The sequence below is a fragment of the Oncorhynchus keta genome, chromosome 14 (genome assembly GCF_023373465.1).
Source record: "Oncorhynchus keta strain PuntledgeMale-10-30-2019 chromosome 14, Oket_V2, whole genome shotgun sequence".
NCBI classification, from domain to species: Eukaryota; Metazoa; Chordata; class Actinopteri; order Salmoniformes; family Salmonidae; genus Oncorhynchus; species Oncorhynchus keta.
The window spans coordinates 74826419-74851580 of NC_068434.1; the positions used below are offsets into that span (position 1 = coordinate 74826419).

General features: G+C 45.5%; 1 protein-coding gene and 1 long non-coding RNA gene across 16 annotated transcripts in view; both read left to right on the forward strand.

The window, feature by feature from the left end:
- The window catches only part of LOC118373071 (transcription factor SOX-6-like), a 227102-nt gene that overhangs the window by 108928 nt on the left and 93012 nt on the right, over window positions 1-25162 (forward strand). For all 15 annotated transcript variants that reach the window (XM_052462572.1, XM_052462570.1, XM_052462575.1 and 12 more), the window contains one exon: window positions 11910-11999. In XM_052462572.1, the coding sequence (XP_052318532.1) occupies window positions 11910-11999 (90 nt within the window). The remainder of the gene's footprint in view (window positions 1-11909; window positions 12000-25162) is intronic.
- LOC127907369 (uncharacterized) lies at window positions 1394-2449 on the forward strand. Its single transcript, XR_008064270.1, has 3 exons — window positions 1394-1584; window positions 1681-1777; window positions 2388-2449. It is a non-coding gene; the product is annotated as an uncharacterized LOC127907369 (long non-coding RNA).

Consider the following 25162-nt stretch of genomic DNA (forward strand, 5'->3'; position numbering starts at 1 on the left):
GAAATTATTTAACTGAAGCAAAAAGTCTTGTGGAAATGATAGAGGTTATTAAAACTGTTGACAAGGAGGCAAGGTAATTGCCTGAAAATGAGCAACGATGCCACTGTTGTACACAGAATAGTGTTGTTTTTTCTCTCTCTCCTCTCTTTAGCGTTTGCATTGTGCAATGCCGCCCGGGAGTGTGTAACCTATTACGTTTAGATTGCTCCCTTGCAATTAGTGCCCTTTTTGTCCTCTCTTCAATAAGGCCATGATTATGGAGACTTCAGGAGGATCTGCATTCCTCATCCAACAGCTGTTGTCTCTGGAACTACCGGTGGAATGACAAAACATGTTTTCTCACTGCGTTTCACTTTTCTGCCGGCTTCTTGTAATTATTGTGTTTTATTTGCTGCGATGATGGGGTCTTGTTTTTACTGCCTCTGTGATTAAGATATTCACAAGATTCCCTCAGAGTTGGGGAGAATATTTTTGTAAATCTTGACTTTGAGTTTGTTTTCCGTACAGAGTGGAGTAGAGTAGAGACTGGGGAACGGGTCCATACAGAGTGAGGTAGATTGGGGAGAGAAGAGACTGGGGAACAGGTCCATACAGAGTGAGGTAGATTGGGGAGAGAAGAGACTGGGGAACGGGTCCATACAGAGTGAGGTAGATTGGGGAGACAAGAGACTGGGGGAATGGGTCCATACAGAGTGAAGTAGATTGGGGAGAGAAGAGACTGGGGAACAGGTCCATACAGAGTGAGGTAGATTGGGGAGAGAAGAGACTGGGGAACGGGTCCATACAGAGTGAGGTAGATTGGGGAGACAAGAGAATGGGGGAATGGGTCCATACAGAGTGAGGTAGATTGGGGAGAGAAGAGACTGGGGAATGGGTCCATACAGAGTGAAGTAGATTTGTGAGAGGAGAGACTGGGGGAACGGGTCCATACAGAGTGAGGTAGATTGGGGAGAGAAGAGACTGGGGAACGGGTCCATACAGAGTGAGGTAGATTGGGGAGAGAAGAGCCTGGGGAATGGGTCCGTACAGAGTGAGGTAGATTGGGGAGAGAAGAGACTGGGGAACGGGTCCATACAGAGTGAGGTAGATTGGGGAGAGAAGAGACTGGGGAACGGGTCCGTACAGAGTGAGGTAGATTGGGGAGAGAAGAGACTGGGGAGAGAAGAGACTGGGGAACGGGTCCATACAGAGTGAGGTAGATTGGGGAGAGGAGAGACTGGGGACCGGGTCCATACAGAGTGAGGTAGATTGGGGAGAGAAGAGACTGGGGAACGGGTCCACACAGAGTGAGATAGATTGGGGAGAGTAGAGTCTGGGGAACGGGTCCATACAGAGTGAGGTAGATTGGGGAGAGAAGATACCGGGGGAACGGGTCCATACAGAGTGAGGTAGATTGGGGAGACAAGAGACTGGGGGAACGGGTCCATACAGAGTGAGGTAGATTGGGGAGAGAAGAGACTGGGGGAACGGGTCCATACAGAGTGAGGTAGATTGGGGAGACAAGAGACTGGGGGAACGGGTCCATACAGAGTGAGGTAGATTGGGGAGAGAAGAGACTGGGGGAACAGGTCCATACAGAGTGAGGTAGATTGGGGAGAGGAGAGACTGGGGAACGGGTCCATACAGAGTGAGGTAGATTGGGGAGAGAAGAGACTGGGGAACGGTTCCATACAGAGTGAGGTAGATTTGTGAGAGGAGAGACTGGGGGAACGGGTCCATACAGAGTGAGGTAGATTGGGGAGAGAAGAGACTGGGGAACGGTTCCATACAGAGTGAGGTAGATTGGGGAGAGAAGAGACACGGGAACGGTTCCATATAGAGTGAGGTAGATTGGGGAGAGAAGAGTACGGGGAACGGGTCCATACAGAGTGAGGTAGATTGGGGAGAGAAGAGACTGGGGAACGGTTCCATACAGAGTGAGGTAGATTGGGGAGAGAAGAGACTGGGGAACGGGTCCATACAGAGTGAGGTAGATTGGGGAGAGAAGATACCGGGAACGGGTCCATACAGAGTGAGGTAGATTGGGGAGAGAAGAGACTGGGGAACGGTTCCATACAGAGTGAGGTAGATTGGGGAGAGAGAAGAGACTGGGGAGAAAAGAGACTGGGGAACGGTTCCATATAGAGTGAGGTAGATTGGGGAGAGAGAAGACTGGGGAGAAAAGAGTCTGGGGAACGGGTCCATACAGAGTGAGGTAGATTGGGGAGAGAGAAGACTGGGGAACGGGTCTGTACAGAGTGAGGTTGATTGGGGAGAGAAGAGACAGGGGAACGGTTCCATACAGAGTGAGGTAGATTGGGGAGAGAAGAGACTGGGGAACGGGTCCATACAGAGTGAGGTAGATTGGGGAGAGAAGAGACTGGGGGAACAGGTCCATACAGAGTGAGGTAGATTTGTGAGAGGAGAGACTGGGGGAACGGGTCCATACAGAGTGAGGTAGATTGGGGAGAGAGAAGAGACTGGGGAGAAAAGAGTCTGGGGAACGGGTCCATACAGAGTGAGGTAGATTGGGGAGAGAGAAGACTGGGGAACGGGTCTGTACAGAGTGAGGTTGATTGGGGAGAGGAGAGACTGGGGAACGGGTCCATACAGAGTGAGGTAGATTGGGGAGAGAAGAGACAGGGGAACGGTTCCATACAGAGTGAGGTAGATTGGGGAGAGAGAAGAGACAGGGGAACAGGTCCATACAGAGTGAGGTAGATTTGTGAGAGGAGAGACTGGGGGAACGGGTCCATACAGAGTGAGGTAGATTGGGGAGAGGAGAGACTGGGGGAACGGGTCCATACAGAGTGAGGTAGATTGGGGAGAGAAGAGACTGGGGAGAGAAGAGACTGGGGAACGGGTCCATACAGAGTGAGGTCGATTGGGGAGAGAAGAGACTGGGGAACGGGTCCATACAGAGTGAGGTAGATTGGGGAGAGAGAAGAGACTGGGGAACGGGTCCATACAGAGTGAGGTAGATTGGGGAGAGAAGAGACTGGGGAGAAAAGAGACTGGGGAACGGGTCCATACAGAGTGAGGTAGATTGGGGAGAGAAGAGACTGGGGAGAGAAGAGACTGGGGAACGGGTCCATACAGAGTGAGGTCGATTGGGGAGAGAAGAGACTGGGGAACGGGTCCATACAGAGTGAGGTAGATTGGGGAGAGAGAAGAGACTGGGGAACGGGTCCATACAGAGTGAGGTAGATTGGGGAGAGAAGAGACTGGGGGAACAGGTCCATACAGAGTGAGGTAGATTTGTGAGAGGAGAGACTGGGGGAACGGGTCCATACAGAGTGAGGTAGATTTGTGAGAGGAGAGACTGGGGAACGGGTCCATACAGAGTGAGGTAGATTGGGGAGAGAAGAGACTGGGGAACGGGTCCATACAGAGTGAGGTAGATTGGGGAGAGAAGAGACTGGGGAACGGGTCCATACAGAGTGAGGTAGATTGGGGAGAGAAGAGACTGGGGAACGGGTCCGTACAGAGTGAGGTAGATTGGGGAGAGAGAAGACTGGGGAACGGGTCCATACAGAGTGAGGTAGATTGGGGAGAGAAGAGACTGGGGAATGGGATTCATATTGTCTGACTAGGACTGGATCTGACTGAGCGATTCTCAGGGTTACAAATTCAGCCCTGAGTTAAAAAGATAATAGAAAGAGGTATTTTCATTTAGAGTGGAGAAGAATAGCTTCAAATTGACTTGTTGCCCTCACCAAATTGAACGCAACCTGCTTTATTCTCCTAACCTTGACATATTTGTACACCGATAGCTTCAGCCTAACGCTTTCAGTCTAGGATCCTTTCTTTTTGCAAATATTATTAAAAGCACTCTAAAAGTTCACTGAAGATAATTATGAACCTAACTACCACTATTTGTACAAGTGTGTCCTCCAACTCAGCGAGTCCTCTAGCTAGCTCACTGAGAGCACTCCTACTCTAAAACGCTGCCTCTCGCTGGGCCCTTAATAAAAGCTCTCCTCCATCCAGCCCACAGCCTCTGTTTATAAGGCTTCGCCGTACTGAGGAGGAAATCATTTATATGGCCAATGTCAGTTGATCATTGATTTAGTAATGGCTTGTTTCCCCCGGAGGCTCTAACCACTAATACTGTATACAGGGCTGATGCTGAGACTCCTGTGACTCTCACAGATAGCTCTCTCTCCATCCTCCACCACAATGAGCCATCACAAACACTCCACTAGCAGCCACTAGTCACATACAGTATCTGTATAGAGAATATCATAGCCTGAGAAGCCTACTGTCAGTGGCTGTTACTGTATGTATGTTGAATCAGCAGCAGTGATAGGTGGACAGACAGAGAGTGGGATGCTGGCTGATTGGCTGGATTCCTGGCCGGGTCAGTATTGTGTTGTCAACCTTCAGGATCTCTCCCCCTGTCCTGCCTGGGTCTCAGTGTTGAGGAGGATTGATGAGGGGAATCGCTTCTTCCTGTTGAGGGATTACAATAGGTGTGTGAGTGAGTGAGTGAGTGAGTGAGTGAGTGAGTGAGTGAGTGAGTGAGTGAGTGAGTGAGTGAGTGAGTGGGCCGCAGGCTGCAGGCAGGCAGGGTGGTGAGGGCACGGAGCGGAGGGAGGGACAGATGTGTTGGCATAGGGCCACCGGGCCCACTGAGAGACAGAGAGAGAGACAGGAGGACACCCAGAGACGACTGCCCCCGCAGGGAGAAAAACACAGTCTCATGATGCCTGGGAAAAGACCTACGGGTATAACTCACTCAGTCTATCCTTCCGACTGTATGATAAAACACACAGAAAATATGAGACACGAGGTTACCTATTTAATGTGCGTCACGTGGCTTTATTTAATGTGTTTTTGGTTGATACCCCAATGCCAATCGTTAAAATCATTTCCCAAGTAGATAACAACATGAATCATGAATCATTAAGATATTCTTTTTACGGACCATTTCAAATCCAAATTGACAAGGTTTGATTTGCTTGTTAGTGTATTTATTTGTGCCGTCTGTGTTTTCCTCTTGGTGATTGGAACTTAACCGTGCGGTGCATCCGTTGATACTCTGATTGAACCACTCTGTTTAGGGCCGCAATAAAACAATAAATTAGTTAACAACTTTCCCTCAGCTTGGCACATGCAGAAGTCTTTATGACCAGCTTGCACTCACTTTATTAACAGTAACTTATTACAATATGCTCAATAAAACACTAATTCAGCTTTATAAACGGTTGCTTTAAAATGTTTGAGCGAGACAGAGAGATTAGCTTTTATCTTCTAAAGAGGCTGGGGGTGAGATCGTCAGCAGTGCTTACCTGCCTCTTAGGGTTACACTGTTGTGGTTTCTGTTCAACATGGGATTCTGGCAGTGCTCAGTGCCAGGTGCTGAAAGCCCTGTTTATACCAAACACTAGCCCAGAAACATCCCTTTGTTCAGATTTATGAGCACCATTAGTTCTTGTTTGAATGTAGTGAAAGACTAAGTCTAATGTAGTCAGCTCATCTTTGCTCTAGGTGTCTCAATCCCTCTTACTTTTCACCCACATCAGACAGATTACAGGATAGCTGCATGAACAAGCTATGTACCAGATCACAATGGAGATAGTAGATAGAAACATATTGTAGTTGGCAGTATCAGGTCATTGGCAGGCTTTACATTGCAACATGGTGCCGCTAGGAAACGAGCAAGAAACTTGGAAGAAGTGGAGACGGGGCGGGGCCTGTATCCAGCTCCGTAAAGCCCTAGAGAACACACAATGAGGAAGAACAGACAGTCTTAGGGAGCTGGGCCCGCTCCCCACTTCCTCCTCCAGGGGAACACATTCCGGAAACATTCTAGAGTAGTTTTGTCTCGTATGTTGCTATCTGTGCTAGTGGCAGAGCAGTGGGGGTTGCTGCCAGGCCAGGGTCCCCAGGGGCCTGTGGTATCGGCGGGGCCGGAGGACGGAGGAAGTTGGTACGGGTCCAGTGGGGCCGGCCGGGCTCAGTGACAAGCTGAGCTGTCTGCCGCGGGGACGCTGGGAAAATGTAAATAAGAGTCTGATAAGAGCTATTGTTTTCATTCCATTCTCATCCTGTCTCAATGGGCTGCTCCAGAGCTGTACAGCATTTTATCTCAGAGGAGAGAGGGAGAAAAAGACGGAGTAAGAGAGGGAGAAAGAGAGAGGGAGATATTTTAAGAGTCCCCTTTAAGAAAATAGAAAATAAGCTCAATGGGACTCTTCATTTATCTTCATTTCAGCTTTTTTCAATGACAAGCCAACTCCATTATTCCACTTTCTGAGGAGTTTGGTATCTCTATCCCCACAAGGATAGACAGAAACCCACTGATATTGTCAGCCGCAATGCAACCTACAATATAAACATGGTGTTGGTTTTAAGATCTTCAATATAAATCACCTGGATTTGAATATTCTACCTTTTCCTATGAAACATATCTAATTTTGATTACAAGACCAATGGGGTGTGATAGTTGTATGATTTGTTACAAGCGCTAAAAATGAACACTGTGCACCTACTGCTCACATCTTAATATGACACTAACTAGTATTCTGATGAAGCACTTTTTCCATTGGCATGTTTAATCTCCCAAGAGAAGACGGACAGGAATTTGAAAAATTAAAACAGCACACACACACACACACAGAAAAACACACACACACTACTATTAATCTAAATTCCTCTAAAAATGGTTTAGCCTTTCTAAGACTGCTGTGAAATAAGCCAGACGACTGAGCCATTTTGTGTGTGTTTTCCTAAAGTATGCCTGCATGAAAATTATAACAGCAATATTTTCATTTGGGTATTTGGTTCTAAGCTGTTGGAGCATTGAAAGGTGTTTCTAAGTTATTTTATATACTAATCCAGGCCATTATTCACTCTCCCAGGTGGAAAAGAGAAAGTGCAGGCAGGCAGGCTCTCTTACACATTCCAGCTGTAGGCTGTCTTGTGTGAGGGCTTGGCAGGCTGTGTCTGGCCCAGGGTTGGGGATGGAGGTGCAGTATGGAGGAGTCAGGGAGCGGCCACTCTCAGGGGAGGGGCTGTTATCTAGGGAGTGTGTTGATGTTGTTTGTGTATCTGTACTATTCTGGGGAGTGTGTTGATGTTGTTGTGTATCTGTACTCTGTTAGGGGAGGAGGGGAGGGGAGGGGAGGAGGAGGGAAAAGTGGGAGGGGTGGAGTAGAATGGGAGCTGGCACCATATTATCTACAACAGTTGGTGCATTCCTTAATGATCAAGTGCTGGAGCAGCATCTGTGGTGATGTGTGTGTATGTACATACATCTGTGTGTGGGTTTGTGTGAAAGCAAGTGTGTATATATTAACATGAGTTTGTGAGTGTGTGTTTGTGTATTAAAATAAAATAAATAAATAAAACATTTTATTTCTGCCTGAGTCAGTAGAGGAGTGTATTGCTGTTGTTGTGTATCTGTACTGAGGGAGGGCTGTTATCTGGGGGAGTGTGTTGATGTTGTTGTGTATCTGTACTGAGGGAGGGCTGTTATCTGGGGGAGTGTGTTGATGTTGTTGTGTATCTGTACTGAGGGAGGCTGTTATCTGGGGAGTGTGTTGATGTTGTTGTTATCTGAGGAGGGCTGGGAGTGTGTTGATGTTGTTGTGTATCTGTACTGAGGGAGGGCTGTTATCTAGGGAGTGTGTTGATGTTGTTGTGTATCTGTACTGAGGGAGGGCTGTTATCTAGGGGAGTGTGTTGATGTTGTTGTGTATCTGTACTGAGGAGGGCTGTTATCTAGGGGAGTGTGTTGATGTTGTTGTGTATCTGTACTGAGGAGGGCTGTTATCTAGGGGGAGTGTGTGATGTTGTTGTGTATCTAGGGGAGTGTGTTGATGTTGTTGTGTATCTGTACTGAGGGAGGGCTGTTATCTAGGGGAGTGTGTTGATGTTGTTGTGTATCTGTACTGAGGGAGGGCTGTTATCTAGGGGAGTGTGTTGATGTTGTTGTGTATCTGTACTGAGGGAGGGCTGTTATCTAGGGGAGTGTGTTGATGTTGTTGTGTATCTGTACTGAGGGAGGGCTGTTATCTGGGGGAGTGTGTTGATGTTGTTGTGTATCTGTACTGAGGGAGGGCTGTTATCTGGGGGAGTGTGTTGATGTTGTTGTGTATCTGTACTGAGGGAGGGCTGTTATCTAGGGGAGTGTGTTGATGTTGTTGTGTATCTGTACTGAGGGAGGGCTGTTATCTGTGTTGGGGAGTGTGTTATTGATGTTGATGTTGTTGTATCTGTACTGAGGAGGGCTGTTATCTAGGGAGTGTGTTGATGTTGTTGTGTATCTGTACTGAGGGAGGGTTGATGTTGTTGTTATCTGTACTGGGAGGGCTGTAGGGGAGTGTGTTGATGTTGTTGTGTATCTGTACTGAGGGAGGGCTGTTATCTAGGGGAGTGTGTTGATGTTGTTGTGTATCTGTACTGAGGGAGGGCTGTTATCTGGGGGAGTGTGTTGATGTTGTTGTGTATCTGTACTGAGGGAGGGCTGTTATCTGGGGGAGTGTGTTGATGTTGTTGTGTATCTGTACTGAGGGAGGGCTGTTATCTGGGGGAGTGTGTTGATGTTGTTGTGTATCTGTACTGAGGGAGGGCTGTTATCTGGGGGAGTGTGTTGATGTTGTTGTGTATCTGTACTGAGGGAGGGCTGTTATCTGGGGGAGTGTGTTGATGTTGTTGTGTATCTGTACTGAGGGAGGGCTGTTATCTAGGGGAGTGTGTTGATGTTGTTGTGTATCTGTACTGAGGGAGGGCTGTTATCTAGGGGATGTTGTTGTGTATCTGTACTGAGGGAGGGCTGTTATCTGGGGAGTGTGTTGATGTTGTGTGTATCTGTATCTGTACTGAGGGAGGGCTGTTATCTAGGGAGTGTGTTGATGTTGTTGTGTATCTGTATCTATCTGGGGGAGTGTGTTGATGTTGTTGTGTATCTGTACTGAGGGAGGGCTGTTATCTAGGGGAGTGTGTTGATGTTGTTGTGTATACTGAGGGAGGGCTGTTATCTAGGGAGTGTGTTGATGTTGGTGATCTGTACTGAGGAGGGCTGTTATCTGTGTTGATGTTGTTGTGTATCTGTACTGAGGAGGGCTGTTATCTGGGGAGTGTGTTGATCTGTATCTGTACTGGGAGGGCTGTTATCTAGGGGAGTGTGTTGGGAGTGTGTACTGAGGGAGGGCTGTTATGATGTTGTTGTGTATCTGTACTGAGGGAGGGCTGTTATCTGGGGGAGTGTGTTGATGTTGTTGTGTATCTGTACTGAGGGAGGGCTGTTATCTGGGGGAGTGTGTTGATGTTGTTGTGTATCTGTACTGAGGGAGGGCTGTTATCTGGGGGAGTGTGTTGATGGGGATACGTCCGGGAGGGAGAGGAAGCTTGCTCACCCAGGGGTGAGGCCCATGGAAGAGGAGCGGAGCTCAGTCACTCCCCCTTCCCTCATCCCCTGTGTGTCTGTGATCCCACTGCCAGGCGGGGAAGCAGGGAGTCAACACACACACACACACACACACACACACACACACACACACACACACACACACACACACACACACACACACACACACACACACACACACACACACACACACACACACACACACACACACACACACACACACACACTGCACCTCTCTCATCCCGGGTCAGGGAGACAAACTGTGAGTTGGGTATTGGAAGGTCAATAAAGCAGAAGTAATGTTATAGTGACCTGAGCCTGTGATGTCCTGTTGGCCTCTCTGCCACGGAGGAAGTGGACAATCAAACAAAATGGCCACTCCGCTTGATCTTTTTGAAAGCCAACGTTAAACAGAGGCAGGCTAACCATTGAGCCCCTATTACTCCCCTCCCAGTCCCTCTGAACTTGATGTGTTTTCATAGTGAGGTATCATGTTTGGATTGTGGATGAAGGGTGAAGACATTACACCCCAGATAAAAGGAATCATCAGCTGTGTACTTTCTAAACTGTTTACTTTCTAAATCCTCTCTCTTCCTCAGTCAGAGGAAGAGAGTCGATAATAATGGGAGAATGATCCAAACCATTTAGGATCTCCCTCTCTCTCTCTCTCTCTCTCTCTCTCTCTCTCTCTCTCTCTCTCTCTCTCTCTCTCTCTCTCTCTCTTGTTCTCTCGCTCTCTTTCTCTCTTGCTCTCTCTCGCATGTCTCCTATTTTGTACAGTATAATGTAAGTTAGTATATCTGAAACATTAACAATTAAATTAAATATCAAATGTATTGTATAATGATACATCTTTACACAACAGATCTAGATGATAATTTTATTCTGTTCGTTCCACTGCCTCCAGAGCATGTGATGACTACTATAACCTGAAAACACAAAGCACTCCTAAGACAATCCCTGAAGGCATCCAGAAGTATGTTCTTATGAATTGTACCCTTTAGTTGGCAGAAGGAGACCACAAATGAGCCATTGTCAGGAGAGTGGTTAAACCATTCCTGATGGAGTCCCAATGCTTTCTGTGAACTGCAACAATGTCTGCTTTTGCTGTTTGCCCTTTACTCCCTTTCAGAGTGAACAAACCCTGTCTTACACTCCATGATGTCATCTTCGGGCAACATGACACTTGAAGACAATCTGTTTAGGGCTCCTGTTTTCAGGAACAGTCATGTCAGTTAACACGGAGCCCGACTTAGAAACAACAGCAGCATGGTTCTATATTTACTAGAGAGTAGACATCATTCCGGAACAGTTGACATGCGGTATTAACTATATATCAAGACTTAACCAGCAGTATGAAGGGATGAGAGGAGATCTAGGACTGCTCTGATGGGTAAGTCAGGCATCAGCTGGCGTGTAAGTCCACAGTGACAGCCCCACTGTGAGTAGGAGAGAGACAGATAGATAGACAGACAGACAGACAGACAGACAGCAGGGCCCTGCTTAGTGCTCATCCTTGATCTTGGTATAGTGGCCTGGCTGTCTTTGTGCAGTTCAGATGGCGGGCAGCGTGCCTGGGAGCCTACAGTACAATCCTTGGGGAGGGAGGTGGAGGGGATGGGAGGAGAGGGGGGATGGGTGGTGTTTGATGGGAACATGCTGACCTCTGCGCAGTGCGGGGACCGGCAAGGCCCGGGTCGGCTGGGCCAGCAGTGTGTTCTTTATCAGCTACCCCAACGACAGCATGGCAGATTCCAGCCATTCCTCCACTGATTCATTGTCAGCCGGACAAATGTTAATTGTTTTCATCACTGGTGGCTGTGAGAACGCTTGGACACACCCTGTCTCAACCTTTACCTCCTTCTTAATGTCTCTGCACTGTCTCTGCCCTTACCATGGCTATACTGTCTGTCTCCCCCCTCTCTCACCCCATCTATCTGTCTAACCTTTTACCGTCCTCAATGGGTGCTCAAGAGTGAATGTGTTTTAATCTACCATCAGTAATTAGAGCTATTCAGTTGGGAAAGAAGGGAATGGTTTTTAGTTGTAATTAATAATATTAATTCTGAATGACAAGTGACATTGTCTTGTTTTAACCAAGAAGCTGTCAATGTTTTATTTTGACCATTGGGGACAGGACACCTTTAGTGTGTATGTGTACATTAACATACACAGCTAGTTTTGACAAGGAGTGTTGATGGGTGTGTTAGTTGTGTTAGTATTACTGGAGTGCTGAGGCATGCGTGAGAAACTGACACACATGTGAATGACAACAGAGAAAGCACCTCTCATTAGAAACATATTTCCTCTACCTCCATTTTGTTATGAGAAGAAAACGTTCAGGCTCCTTTTCATTGTTATACAAATACCAGTAATTCAATTCAAACTGAAATTACATGAATGAAATTGGAACCTTCAAAATATTATCGTAAAAATCTAAATAGATAAAAATGGAATTTGGATTTGACGTACCCTTTCCTGAAAGAAATCCGTTGGAGAGGTGAATTTTAAAATGAAAGCATTTTAAAAGGTCTCTTTTCTTTCCCATGTCTTTCAGAATCCAGTTGCATGGAAACACTTCTGTCAAAAGACTGGAAAGAGAAGATGGAAAGGCTCGACACCGGTGATCTTCTGGGAGAAGTTAAAGGTAAGCTTGATGCTGAGGTCACTCACAACCGCAGCGCTCTCTTGTAAAGAGTGTTTTAAAAGTGAGATTAGCAAATCCTTATAATCCTATCAGACATACATAATCTATACATAATCTAAGAAACAGGCTTGCACTCTGAAATTAGACAAAAGCTCTTGGCTGCCTTCCCTAGTTCTTTTCTGCACTTTCCTTATCTGTTATGTCAAAATGCCTCTGTCCAGAGCCCTCTCTTTAAATTCCAACCCCATTTCCCAGTCTGTCATTTTGTTTGTGTCTGTGGTTTACTGTTAGAGACTAGGCAGTGGTCTGCTATATAAAACTATAAGACTAGAGACACTGCTTCCTACTCATGCAGTGTGTTCATGCTGAGAGAGAAGAGAGGGGAAAGAAGAGAGAGGAAGGAAAGTGCAGAGACGAGGAGAGCCCTCTCTCTTCTAGGTCTCTCACATCTGAAAGGAATTCTGCCTTGATTCTGGTAGTGAACGCCCAGCACAGCCCAGCTCTCCCTCCAAATCTGTATTTATGCGCAGGGAAGGTGGGCCTGAGCTGGGCAGGCGGCAGGTCCAGTTCCTAGCACTGACTGTTACTAAAAAGGTGTTTATGTAGCTAGCGGAGAGGAAGGCACACTACCAGATAACACCAGTCTCCAGCTCTCTACCTCTCTCTCTCTACCTCTCTCTCACTCTCTCTCTCTCTCTCTCTCTCTCTCTCTCTCTCTCTCTCTCTCTCTCTCTCTCTCTCTCTCTCTCTCTCTCTCTCTGTCTCTCTCTCTCTCTCTCTCTCTCTCTCTCTCTCTCTCTCTCTCTCTCTCTCTCTCTCTCTCTCTCTCTCTCTCTCTCTCTCTCTCTCTCTCTCTCTCTCTCTCTCTTTCTCTCTCTCTCTCTCTCTCTCTCTACCTTTCCTTCTTTTCTCTATCATTCATTCCCTGCCAACACCCATACTCTCAAGCCTGTATCTCACAACACAAAATGGTGTATATTAATGATTGTATTATTAATATTTACATGAATATACTCATATCTATATATCCACGTCATTTAAGCTGAACAAAGACGATGCTGCTCTGCTCATCATGCACAATTGTAGTCATCAGAACTATTCAAAGACATCTGAAAGTAGCATTCTGCTAGCGCGTGCACCGGAAATGTTTTGCATTTTTTTATGATGTACTCCCACTTTAATAGCTCTTTTAATCATATGGTTGGCAATCATAAATAATATTTGTCCTTGGTTTTAATTATGGGATGACATTTTCTCTGTGTGCCGGGGAAGACAATAACTAATGCATGTTGTAATAAGTATATCCATGGTCAATAACCTTAATGAGCTGAAATATGAATCATGTCTTGGTAAAGCAGATTCATTGTAGCTGTGACCCTGTAGATCAAAGTGCAGTGGAACAAATGTTTCAAATGATTTAGCCTTTTGAAAGCAGATCTATTTAAATGACAGGGCATTTTTCTGTTTGATAAATGATAAGGGTGAGGTTATTCCACAGTGGTGTAAACAGGTAGCGAGGGAGCCTGATAATGCCCACTGTGGCCTTTGTTGACTCACATGCAAGGAGACACAGTGAACACTAGACTTAGAAATATAACTACTTTTCATATCACACCGGTAGGCAGTCTAAGGTTTTTAATTAGCCTGCCATTTCATATGACTGTAGACATTTCAAAGGACTGCTTTGTGCTCCCCCTTACAAATGTCTCTTTCTGCGTTTGAAGTCTGCCGGATGTAAATACTGCCAATTAAAAAGAAGCCCAGGGTTGGAGACACACAAGGTCCTCCTAATTAAACCACAAACAAAGGCACCAAGCAGAAAACACCTTCTGATTACGATCTAAAGTGTTATGATGAATCAGAGTATTAATTGTTAGGTTAAAATCCATACAAAGGGTAAGCATGCCGGTAGGTTTAAGTTAACGGAGGACAGCGCTGGATAAAGGCTAACATCCGTAAAAGCTACCTACTGCCTCAGTGGCCTTGATACTGGTTCTCTACTCAGCGGACATTAAATCTGGAACCAATGGCATTGTACATTCTACCTAGACTACATCCTTTGTGGCATTGTACATTCTACCTAGACTCCATCCTTTGTGGCATTGTACATTCTACCTAGACTACATCCTTTGTGGCATTGTACATTCTACCTAGACTACATCCTTTGTGGCATTGTACATTCTACCTAGACTACATCCTTTGTGGCATTGTACATTCTACCTAGACTACATCCTTTGTGGCATTGTACATTCTACCTAGACTACATCCTTTGTGGCATTGTACATTCTACCTAGACTACATCCTTTGTGGCATTGTACATTCTACCTAGACTACATCCTTTGTGGCATTGTACATTCTACCTAGACTACATCCTTTGTGGCATTGTACATTCTACCTAGACTACATCCTTTGTGGCATTGTACATTCTACCTAGACTACATCCTTTGTGGCATTGTTCCGTTGTTACAAAAGATTGCTTTTGATGTTCAAAGATAAATGAATGAAATATAAAATTCTGTCCCTTTTGAACCGAAAGACTGGTAATTTGTATGTTTCTTTCCTTACAAGGCTGCCTTCCTTTCAATCAGCGGTAGAGAATCTAAAAGTCTCTGTAGTTTTTGCTCAACTGCTTTCCATATTTTCCACCTTATGAACCTGTCACCTTGTCGTACTGTTGTAGTTGCAAGAGGAGGAATCTGCTGGGTTAAGACTCGCAGTGGAATTATCACACAGGAGAAGACAATAGGTGGAACAGAATTTTGACCAAAGGCTTCACTTCACCAATGAAAAGAAGTGCATTCTTTTACACTATGCATTTGTGTTCAGACATGCCCAGACTACATTATGCTCTTGGGGTAAAACACAAAGTACAGTAAACAAAACATGGTATCAAAACATCTGGCTTTCCTTTATCTTACACCCAGTTCTACGCAACCAAGCATTTAGTGCCTCACGTACATAGTTATAGTGTATTGTCATGTGCTTTCCTGCACTAGAATGGGTCTGTGGTTAAACTGATAGTGGTACTTCCAGTAAAATGGAGACAGTTTGACCTGTTTCCATCAATACAGGTTAGGAAGTATGCTTAACAGAGACATAGAGAATACAATGATTTGGGTATAATGATGTCAGATGTTTATCAGCCTTGTCCTTTAAGCTGTGAGAGATTAACAGCTGCAGGAAGAGAGAGGGAGGGAACGGTTTGTGAAGGAGTATTAGTGGTGGATTACTTTTCACCAGCCGATTCCAGGGGTAACTGTTTGTTTTCATACCTGAGCTTAGCTGTCAATCATGAGGAACGGTGAGAAGGGAAATGAGATCTCCTGAACAAAACCACAGAGCAAGAGAGGGAGGTGTGGGGGGAAAGAATGAGAGGGAGGGAGAGGGAGGGAGGGAGAGAGAGAGGAAGAAAGCAAGATAGAGGGAGAGGAGAGAGAGAGCACAGAGAAAGATAGAGAGACCTGGGACATGGTTGCTCAGACATGAGGCTGTTTTAATTATGGTCCTTCAAAGAGAATCTCTTTCTGTGAAAGCTGTGCCACAACGGCAGAGAGATCTCATACACTGTAGTATGTTTCCAGTACTCCTGTCCTTTATTCTGGCTATACTGTTTATGTTTGTAAATGGTTTTTTAAATGGTCAATGATGGGGAGGTGCCTATTGTGGTTGTTTGATTTAATTGAATCATTACAAGCCCTACCCTCCTTTATACAATAAAACATTGACTTTTTTGTGTTTTAGGGTGATATTTTGGAGGAAAACCGGAGTGATTTTAGCTAGCCTCTCTCCGTGCCTCACATATTCCAGTTGAAGAATTCAGGTGATGTGCATGTATTTAATGTAAATTCCATTGGAATGTGAATGCAGGTTTATGGGGGAAAGGCTTGGTCAAATAAGCTCTGCCTGTGCAGTGTGGCTTTCATTTAGACTCAATCAGGGCCTTTGAGATCCACACACTGCAGGACTGTTTAACTTTCCCTGTAGCCATCCAGTGTCAGACAGCCCCCCGGAAAAACGCCAAAGCATTTATTCAACTGAAGAAAAAATGTGGTCGTTAAATTGGAACACAAACTGCATTCATTTTCTCGGAAGGTTTGATAAAAAAGGAAGCTAAGCATTGTACATTTGTGTTAAAAGGGCAGCTTCAATTCTATATAAACTAAAATCAAGCCTCTTGCACTTTCATAATCAATTTGTGAATGCTGTCTACGTGACAGAGGCGGGGTGCACATTGACAGTCCTGTGGCAGACAGATAAGTAGAAGCTCTTTAAGGGGAGAGCGAGGAGTGAGGCCGGGCAGGGCCGCAGCTGAGACTGATTTGATGCTGCTCCTACCTGGCCTCGCTTCTCCCATAGTAGTCCTCTCTCCCAGAGAGCTGGGGTTGTTCAGCCAGCTGGGTTTACTTCAAAACATGATTATTATATTTAACATTCAGCTTCATTCTTAATGGCTCTAATAAAGTCTAGAGCGAATGCCAATGGAGATTCCACACTATATCTGCAAATACACGCAGAATCACAAGTGGGAGCACATTTTTATCGGCACAGGAAAACATTGTCATTTCATGTTTCTTTCTTTGTGAAACCCCATCAATATAAATCCTTTACCTCTAGTTTCCAGCTCTAAAATACTACCCTGTTTCAAAATACTCACACAAAATACTCACACCATGTGCAGTAAAAACTAAAAATGTCACTAATAAACAGTGCATAAACGTAAAAAAATCTATCTCAAAATATTATACATTGCTTCTTAGTGGAATTGAATGTAAGGTGGTAAATGTGACGAAGTCACGAAGACTAAATGACCTAGTGAATCTGTGTTATACAGCTATGTGTATTTTGAGGAGAGAGCTGTGTATGTTTGATAGTGAAACCTCTATTTAGAGCAGAGGGAGGGACCACCTCAACCCATCACACACTGAAATATCCTTCCAATTCCCCCAATTCAAAAGTGCCACAGTTTGCATTTTTCTCCCAACACTTCAATAGTCTTCTGTTGGCCCTGTGTACCCAGGTGAAATATGAGACACCGTAAATCATTATTCTTCAGACTGCATTTGCGAAATGAATGTATGGGCCTAATGCCCTCTGTTTTTCTCCCTTAATGAATTGAGGAATTTAGCTTGTGGCGTCGGCTGCAGAAAGGAACACCTTGTCTGTGTGTGTGTGTGTGTGTGTGTGTGTGTGTGTGTGTGTGTGTGTCTGTCTGTCTGTCTGTCTGTCTGTCTGTCTCTGTCTGTCTGTCTGTGTCTGTCTGTCTGTCTGTCTGTCTGTCTGTCTGTCTGTCTGTCTGTCTGTCTGTCTGTCTGTCTGTCTGTCTGTCTGTCTGTCTGTCTGTGTCTGTCTGTCTGTCTGTCTGTCTGTCTGTCTGTCTGTCTGTCTGTCTGTGTCTGTCTGTCTGTCTGTCTGTCTGTCTGTCTGTCTGTCTGTCTGTCTGTCTGTCTGTCTGTGTCTGTCTGTCTGTCTGTCTGTCTGTCTGTCTGTCTGTCTGTCTGTCTGTCTGTCTGTCTGTCTGTCTGTCTGTCTGTCTGTCTGTCTGTCTGTCTGTCTGTCTGTCTGTCTGTCTGTCTGTCTGTCTGTCTGTCTGCCTCTGTCTGTCTGTCTGTCTGTCTGTCTGTCTGTCTGTCTGTCTGTCTGTCTGTCTGTCTGTCTGTCTGTCTGTCTGTCTGTCTGTCTGTCTGTCTGTCTGTCTGTCTGTCTGTCTGTCTGTCTGTCTGTCTGTCTGTCTGTCTGTCTGTCTGTCTGTCTGTCTGTCTGTCTGTCTGTCTGTCTGTCTGTCTGTCTGTCTGTCTGTCTGTCTGTCTGTCTGTCTGTCTGTCTGTCTGTCTGCCTGCCTGCCTGCCTGCCTGCCTGCCTGCCTGCCTGCCTGCCTGCCTGCCTGCCTGCCTGCCTGCCTGCCTGCCTGCCTGCCTGCCTGCCTGCCTGCCTGCCTGCCTGCCTGCCTGCCTGCCTGCCTGCCTGCCTGCCCTGCCTGCCTGCCTGTCTGCCTGCCTGCCTGCCTGCCTGCCTGCCTGCCTGCCTGCCTGCCTGCCTGCCTGCCTGCCTGCCTGCCTGCCTGCCTGCCTGCCTGCCTGCCTGCCTGCCTGCCTGCCTGCCGCCTGTGCCTGCCTGCTGCCTGTCTGCCTGCCTGCCTGCCTGCCTGCCTGCCTGCCTGCCTGCCTGCCTGCCTGCCTGCCTGCCTGTCTGCCTGTCTGTCTGCCTGCCTGCCTGCCTGCCTGCCTGCCTGCCTGCCTGCCTGCCTGCCTGCCTGCCTGCCTGCCTGCCTGCCTGCCTGCCTGTCTGTCTGTCTGCCTGTCTGTCTGCCTGCCTGCCTGTCTGCCTCTGCCTGCCTGCCTGCCTGCCTGCCTGCCTGCCTGCCTGCCTGCTCCGCCTGCCTGCCCTGCCTGCCTGCCTGCCTGCCTGCCTGCCTGCCTGCCTGCCTGCCTGCCTGCCTGCCTGCCCGCCTGCCCTGCCTGCCTGCCTGCCTGCCTGCCTGCCTGCCTGCCTGCCTGCCTGCCTGCCTGCCTGCCTGCCTGCCTGCCTGCCTGCCTGCCTGCCTGCCTGCCTGCCTGCCTGCCTGCCTGCCTGCCTGCCTGCCTGCCTGCCTGCCTGCCTGCCTGCCTGCCTGCCTGCCTGCCTGCCTGCCTGCCTGCTCTTTCTTTCCCCCTCCTGGCTCTGTGTTTTGAGAGGAGACAGGCAGACGGGAGTGGGTTTGGTGGTGTCTGGGTCAGCCACTGCTGGTGTCGGTGTGGGCAGAAGCCCTGTGCCATGGAACCAGGCATGGGGATGGTTCTCTGACCAGACAGGGCCTCTGGATGACTGGCTGCACATTTAATACTTTCATACATTTCACACTTAAAATCATGTTTACATTTTACTTCCAAATTTCAGTGTGTTTACATTTCATTTACCAAATTATATTTACTATTACTACAAATAATTAGCTTCTTTCTTGGTTGACAGACACACAGGTAACCCGTTTATTAAGTTACTACCAGGAATCACTAGCAATCCTTATTTTCACGATTGACAAATATACACCTCTCTCACTTATAGAAGTGTAGTAAATGGAATATGTATCAGTCTCCCAGCCGCAAAGTAAATTGCATCCTCACAGCCGTGTAATGCTGCTTAAGCACTGGCTGCTATGTCTGGGCTGGGTTAGTACATGTCACGCTGGATTTCCCCCTACAGCTGCTCTAGTGCTACGGCTCCGGAGCCAGAACCTCTGCTGATCTACCACCAGCCATGGAGACACACGCACATACGCTCACACACACGCACATACACACACACGCACATACACACACACGCACACGCACGCACATACACACACACGCACATACACACACACGCACATACACACACACGCACACACGCACATACACACACACGTGTGCACATACACACTAGAGTTCGGCCGATTATGATTTTCCAACGCCGATACCGATTATTGGAAGACCACAAAAAGCCGATACCGATTAATCTGCCGATGTTTATATATATATATATATATATATATTTATAATAAATGACAATTACAACAATATTGAAGGAACAATGAACACTTTTATTTTTACATAAATAAAATCAATTTAGTCTCAAATAAATAATGAAACATGTTCAATTTGGTTTAAAAAATGCAAAAACACAGTGTTGAAGAAGAAAGTAAAAGTGCAATATGTGCCATGTAAGAAAGCGAACGTTTAAGTTCCTAGCTCAGAACATGAGAACATATGAAAGCTGATGGTTCCTTTTAACATGAGTCTTCAATATTCCCAGTAAGAAGTTTTAGGTTGTAGTTATTATAGGAATTATAGGACTATTTCTCTCTACACCATTTGTATTTCATATACCTTTGACTATTGGATGTTCTTATAGGCACTTTAGTATTGCCAGCCTAATCTCGGGAGTTGATAGGTTTGAAGTCATTAACAGCGCAGTGCTTCAAGCATTGCTAAGAGCTGCTGGCAAATGCATTAAAATGCTGTTTGAATGAATACTTATGAGCCTGCAGCTGCCTACCACCACTCAGACTGCTCTATCAAATATAAAATCATATACTTAATTATAATATAATAAACACACAGAAATACGAGCCTTTGGTCATTAATATGGTCAAATCCGTAAACACTCATTTCGAAAACAAAACATTTATTCTTTCAGTGAAATATGGAACCGTTCGGTATTTTATCAAACAGGTGGCATCCCTAAATCTAAATATTGTTGTTATATTGCACAACCTTCAATGTTATGTCATATTTATGTAAGTTAATATTGCCTGCTAGTTAATATTGCCTGCTAGTTAATATTGCCTGCTAACATTAATTTATTTTAATTTTTAACTACATATGCAGGTTTATAAAAATATACTTGTGTATTGATTTTAAGAAAGGCATGGATGTTTATGGTTAGCTACATTTGTGCAACGATTGTGCTTTTTTGGCGAAGTTGAAGTAGGCTGTGAGTCGATGATAAATTAACAGGCACCACACTGATTATATGCAACGCAGATCAAGCTCGTTAGCCTAGTAATATCATCAACCATGTGTAGTTAACTAGTGATTATGTGAAGATTGATTGTATTTTCAAGATAAGTTTAATGCTAGCTAGCAACTTACCTTGGCTCCTTGCAGCCACAAGGTCCTTTTGATGCTGCACTCGCGTAACAGGTGGTCAGCCTGCCACCCAGCCTCCTAGTGGATTGCAATGTGATCGGCCATAATCGGCATCCAAAAAAGGCTGGTTACCGATTGTACTGAAAACCATGCCGATTAATCGGTCGACCTCTAATCCACACACACATGCACACATGTATGTACACACACACACACACACGCACGCACGCACGCACGCACGCACGCACACACACACACACACACACACACACACACACACACACAAGTTGGTGCCTCTCCTTGTTCGGGCGGCGTTCGGCGGTCGTCGTCACCGGCTTTCTAGCTGCCACCAATCTACGTTTCTTTTCCTATTTGTTTTGTCTTGATTGTACACAGCTGGTTCCCATTACCTTAGACTTATTTTCCCTATTTAACCCCCTGGTTCCCAATATGTTTTGTGCGTGTTTGTTCCTTGTTGAGTGTTATTGGACTGCTGTGTCATGGTGTGTTTTCCCTGCGTGGAATTTTATGGTTGTTTCTTTTCGAGTGAAGTACGTTATTTTACTCAGTTCTGTGTCCTGCGCCTGACTCCGTCCTCACCGCTGCACAATGACACTTGACAGAAAGAAAAGAACATGAGATGCAATCCCTCATATTATGGTTCTAAATAAACCAGTGTAGATGCATGAAGTTATAGCCAAGACCAGTGAATTGGTTCAATGCAAGAAAACACACATTCCCTTCCAAGGTTTTCCTGACCATTGTTCAGACCGAGAGCTCCTTTTGTTGTTCTCTAGACAACTCCGATGTGAGGGAGGGAGGCCCTGAAAGTTGATCAGTGTTTTGTAGCATTTTATAATAAACCTGGACTAGAAGTGCTTCTCCTAACACGAAAGCAGGAGAGGTCATTACCACACACGTCATGAGGGATGACTGGATAATGGAGAACATCTAGTGTACCTCGTTGTGTGCTTCAAGCTTTGTCACATGACTTGCCAGTGTGGTCAGCGCTCTACAGATCCCTTTAATTACAGTTCGTCCTCTGCTTCGATAATGGTTCCTGTTGAAAACACAGACTGAACTGTCTCGTCTCTGGGTGGGATTATGGTTCCCTCTGTGAAGATAGCAGTCTGTTATCAGTGTTCAGTCGTATCTGTTCAGGTCTGTAAGGCTGCTATCGTCGAGCTCTGATGAAGTACCTCGTCCGATGCCACTGATACACAGTGGAGTGCTGAGACTTTCACATTAGCATAATTACACTGAAGAGGCAGGCCTCTTCCGTCGTTGTATTATTAGCCTGCATTAGTGTTCAGTGTGAACGTCAGGCAGATGAAGTGCGCTTTTAATATTAACCACTTGGCGCGTCAATCAAAACACTTTTTGAGAAATATTTAGAAAATATATGTTAAACACTTGGGGAGACGTTGATATAGATGCAGAAATTATGTCTATATAGGGATATAGAATTAACACGTGACAGCAACCAAATGAGTTTAGTACAGTATACTCACATCAACATAAGCAAACACTTCCCAGTGGTTTTTGATGGTGTCTGCTTCTAGCAGTTCCCTGCTGATGGATAACCACTCCATGGGGAATTCATGGCCATGTAGTCCAGTATCTAAGACTGTGAAGATTGATGGTCTGGGCTGCCATAGCCTGACATGTTGGTGTGTCCTTACTCATGCTTGTTAATGATGGTTTATTGGCAGGATGAACAGTTTTATATCATCACAGAGGCAGCAGGCCAGGTAAAACAGCTGCTACTCATATTGTCTCTGTTCGCTCTGACTCGGGCACCCAGGTACTTTAATAATGTTTTTACTTGAAACACATATGGCCTTAGAGCATTTCTGAACAAGCTTATATACAAGGTTAAGTCAAATCTCTGTAGCTCGTCAAATACCCTTTTGTTGTCTCGGGTTGTGCTTGCTTAGCAGGCTCATAGCCAGTTGTTTTATCCTATGGATTATTTAGGCTACACATGACAAAGATTTTGTTTTTGCAGTCACAATGTATAATATTAATGTAGATTTACTAACAACATTAATATATGAATGGTATTTGAAAGGCATAGTCATCCTCACCATGATTTTTACTGGTAAACATTCTGTTGTGTGTGTGTGTGTATTTGTTTGTGTTTGTATGTGCAAACGTGTATTTGTGTTGATTCAAAATTAGGATTTAATTGCTTTTGGAGCAAGGTCTCTGCCCTGAAAAATTCTTTCATTGCAAGGCTACAGGAAGCAGTACTAGATTCCATTTGCAGTAATTCAATTGTATCTTTGTATTTTTTTCTTCTTTAGAAGACATGAACATGGGGTTAGAGGACTACTGAGTTCATATTAGTGTTACAAATTGTATTGCACTGAACACACCAGCGCTACAGAATCATCACCCTGTGTGTACTGTGTATACTGTGTGCGTGCGTGTGTGTGTGCGTGCGTGTGTGTACTGTGTATACTGTGTGCGTGCGTGTGCGTGTGTGTGTGTGTGAGCGTGCGTGCGTGCCTGTGTCTGTGCAGTACATACATTCAGCCAGAGGTGTTAACTTTTCTCATGCGGATGAGCATCCCAGTCAGCTCCTGCCTTCAGCACGCCAGGCATGCTAGCTATGTGCAGTGTGTGTCCGGACACAGCCCCGAACAATTGCAGCATTTAGACAAGTCTTAATTTACTTAGGATGGGCTGGCAGCATATGGGAGGATCCACAATAGCTGACTGATGGAGGGACAAAGAAATTGCAGTGTTCTGGTGTAAAAAAAAAAGTCATTCAGATTGGGTCATAATGGCTCAGCTGTCCTAACCAAAGGAAGGGACAGAATAGGGTGCCTTGTGATTTTTCTCTCTTCACCCCCGTTTATTTTCTCCTTTTTTGTGCCTGAATCTTTTATCTGTGTTACTCACCAGGGACTCTTCAAAGTAACAAGCCTCCTTCTTTTCCCTGGTGCTGGACTTGGAACCCAAATTAGAGACTGCTTGATTAGAAGAAAGCGAAGGGGGCCAAGAGAGGGAGATGTGGGTATTGGACAGAACAAATCACACCCCTACAAAGTGCCTTTTATCCACAGACTCCAAGGCCCGACTCCCCTCCCAGCAACCAAGGCCCGCTTGTTTTTCTCTTATCATTTATTTAGTTGCTCGTTTGGTTGATGTTTTCTGCCCTACTTTGTGACGTTTAAAAGAGGCAGGCGTCTAAAAAGGTGAAAGCTGAATGAGGTGGTGAACTTTGCTGTCTGTCTCTTCCAGAGTGTCAGTCTGGCATGTTCTCCATGAGCATGAGGGGAGAGCACAGGATCACCTGCCCACCCTCCAACCTGCCCGCTCAAGGGACATCCTGGGCCAGACTGGCTCCTGTTGCAGGCTGCTATTGTCCTTCTGACCCACTCCCAGCCAGGGGAAGCAGCCTGATCCAGCCCCAGCAGCCTGAGGCAGGGTGGGAGAATGAGGAAGCGCTCCCAGATTGTCACAACACATTAGAAGTGAGGAACCAGGCTGCTTCATGTAGTGAGGAGGCATCCCTCGGCTGTCCATCTCCCGCTGCAAACGGGATGTGAGGAGACACGTTAACGTGCTGGCTTGGCCCCACCGCTGTTAAGAGCCATGCAATATGCAGGAAACTGCCTCTTTGTCAGCAGGCCGGTCAGACAAACACCGCCGCTGTCCTATACTGCACTGCCCAATAAAAGTTTTATCTGCATTTTAAAGTTGATCCATAATTTAGAGCAGGAGGAAAAGGATTTTTACACCAAACCAGGGCAACAAAAAACATATGTAGTATGACGTGGTGATGCTGATGTACAGGGAAGACATTGCTCAGGTCAAGTCAAACATAGATAATCTGATGTCAAATCAATTTTAGGCATTCAATGTTATGTTTTACAATCTTGTCTTATAAAAACATATTTTGGCTGATTGTAATTGTTTTAACAAGATTCACTGTCCAAATCAGCTTACTGAAAATCTTCTTACGTAATAAACATTAAGTTTAAGCATTTAGATTAGAACCTGTTCCAGAGAGACAAGACAATACAGTAGAGACAAGACAATACAGTAGAGACAAGACAATACAGTAGAGACAAGACAATACAGTAAAGGCAATACAGTAGAGACAATACAGTAGAGACAAGACAATACAGTAAAGACAATACAGTAGAGACAAGACAATACAGTAAAGGCAATACAGTAGAGACAATACAGTAGAGACAAGACAATACAGTAAAGACAATACAGTAGAGACAAGACAATGCACTAGAGACAAGACAATGCACTAGAGACAAGACAATACAGTAGAGACAAGACAATGCACTAGAGACAAGACAATGCACTAGAGACAAGACAATGCACTAGAGACAAGACAATACAGTAGAGACAAGACAATACAGTAAAGACAAGACAATACAGTGAAAAAAATACAGTAAAGACAATACAGTAGAGACAATACAGTAGAGACAAGACAATACAGTAAAGACAATACAGTAAAGACAATACAGTAGAGACAAGACAATACAGTAAAGACAATACAGTAAAGACAAGACAATACAGTAGAGACAAGACAATACA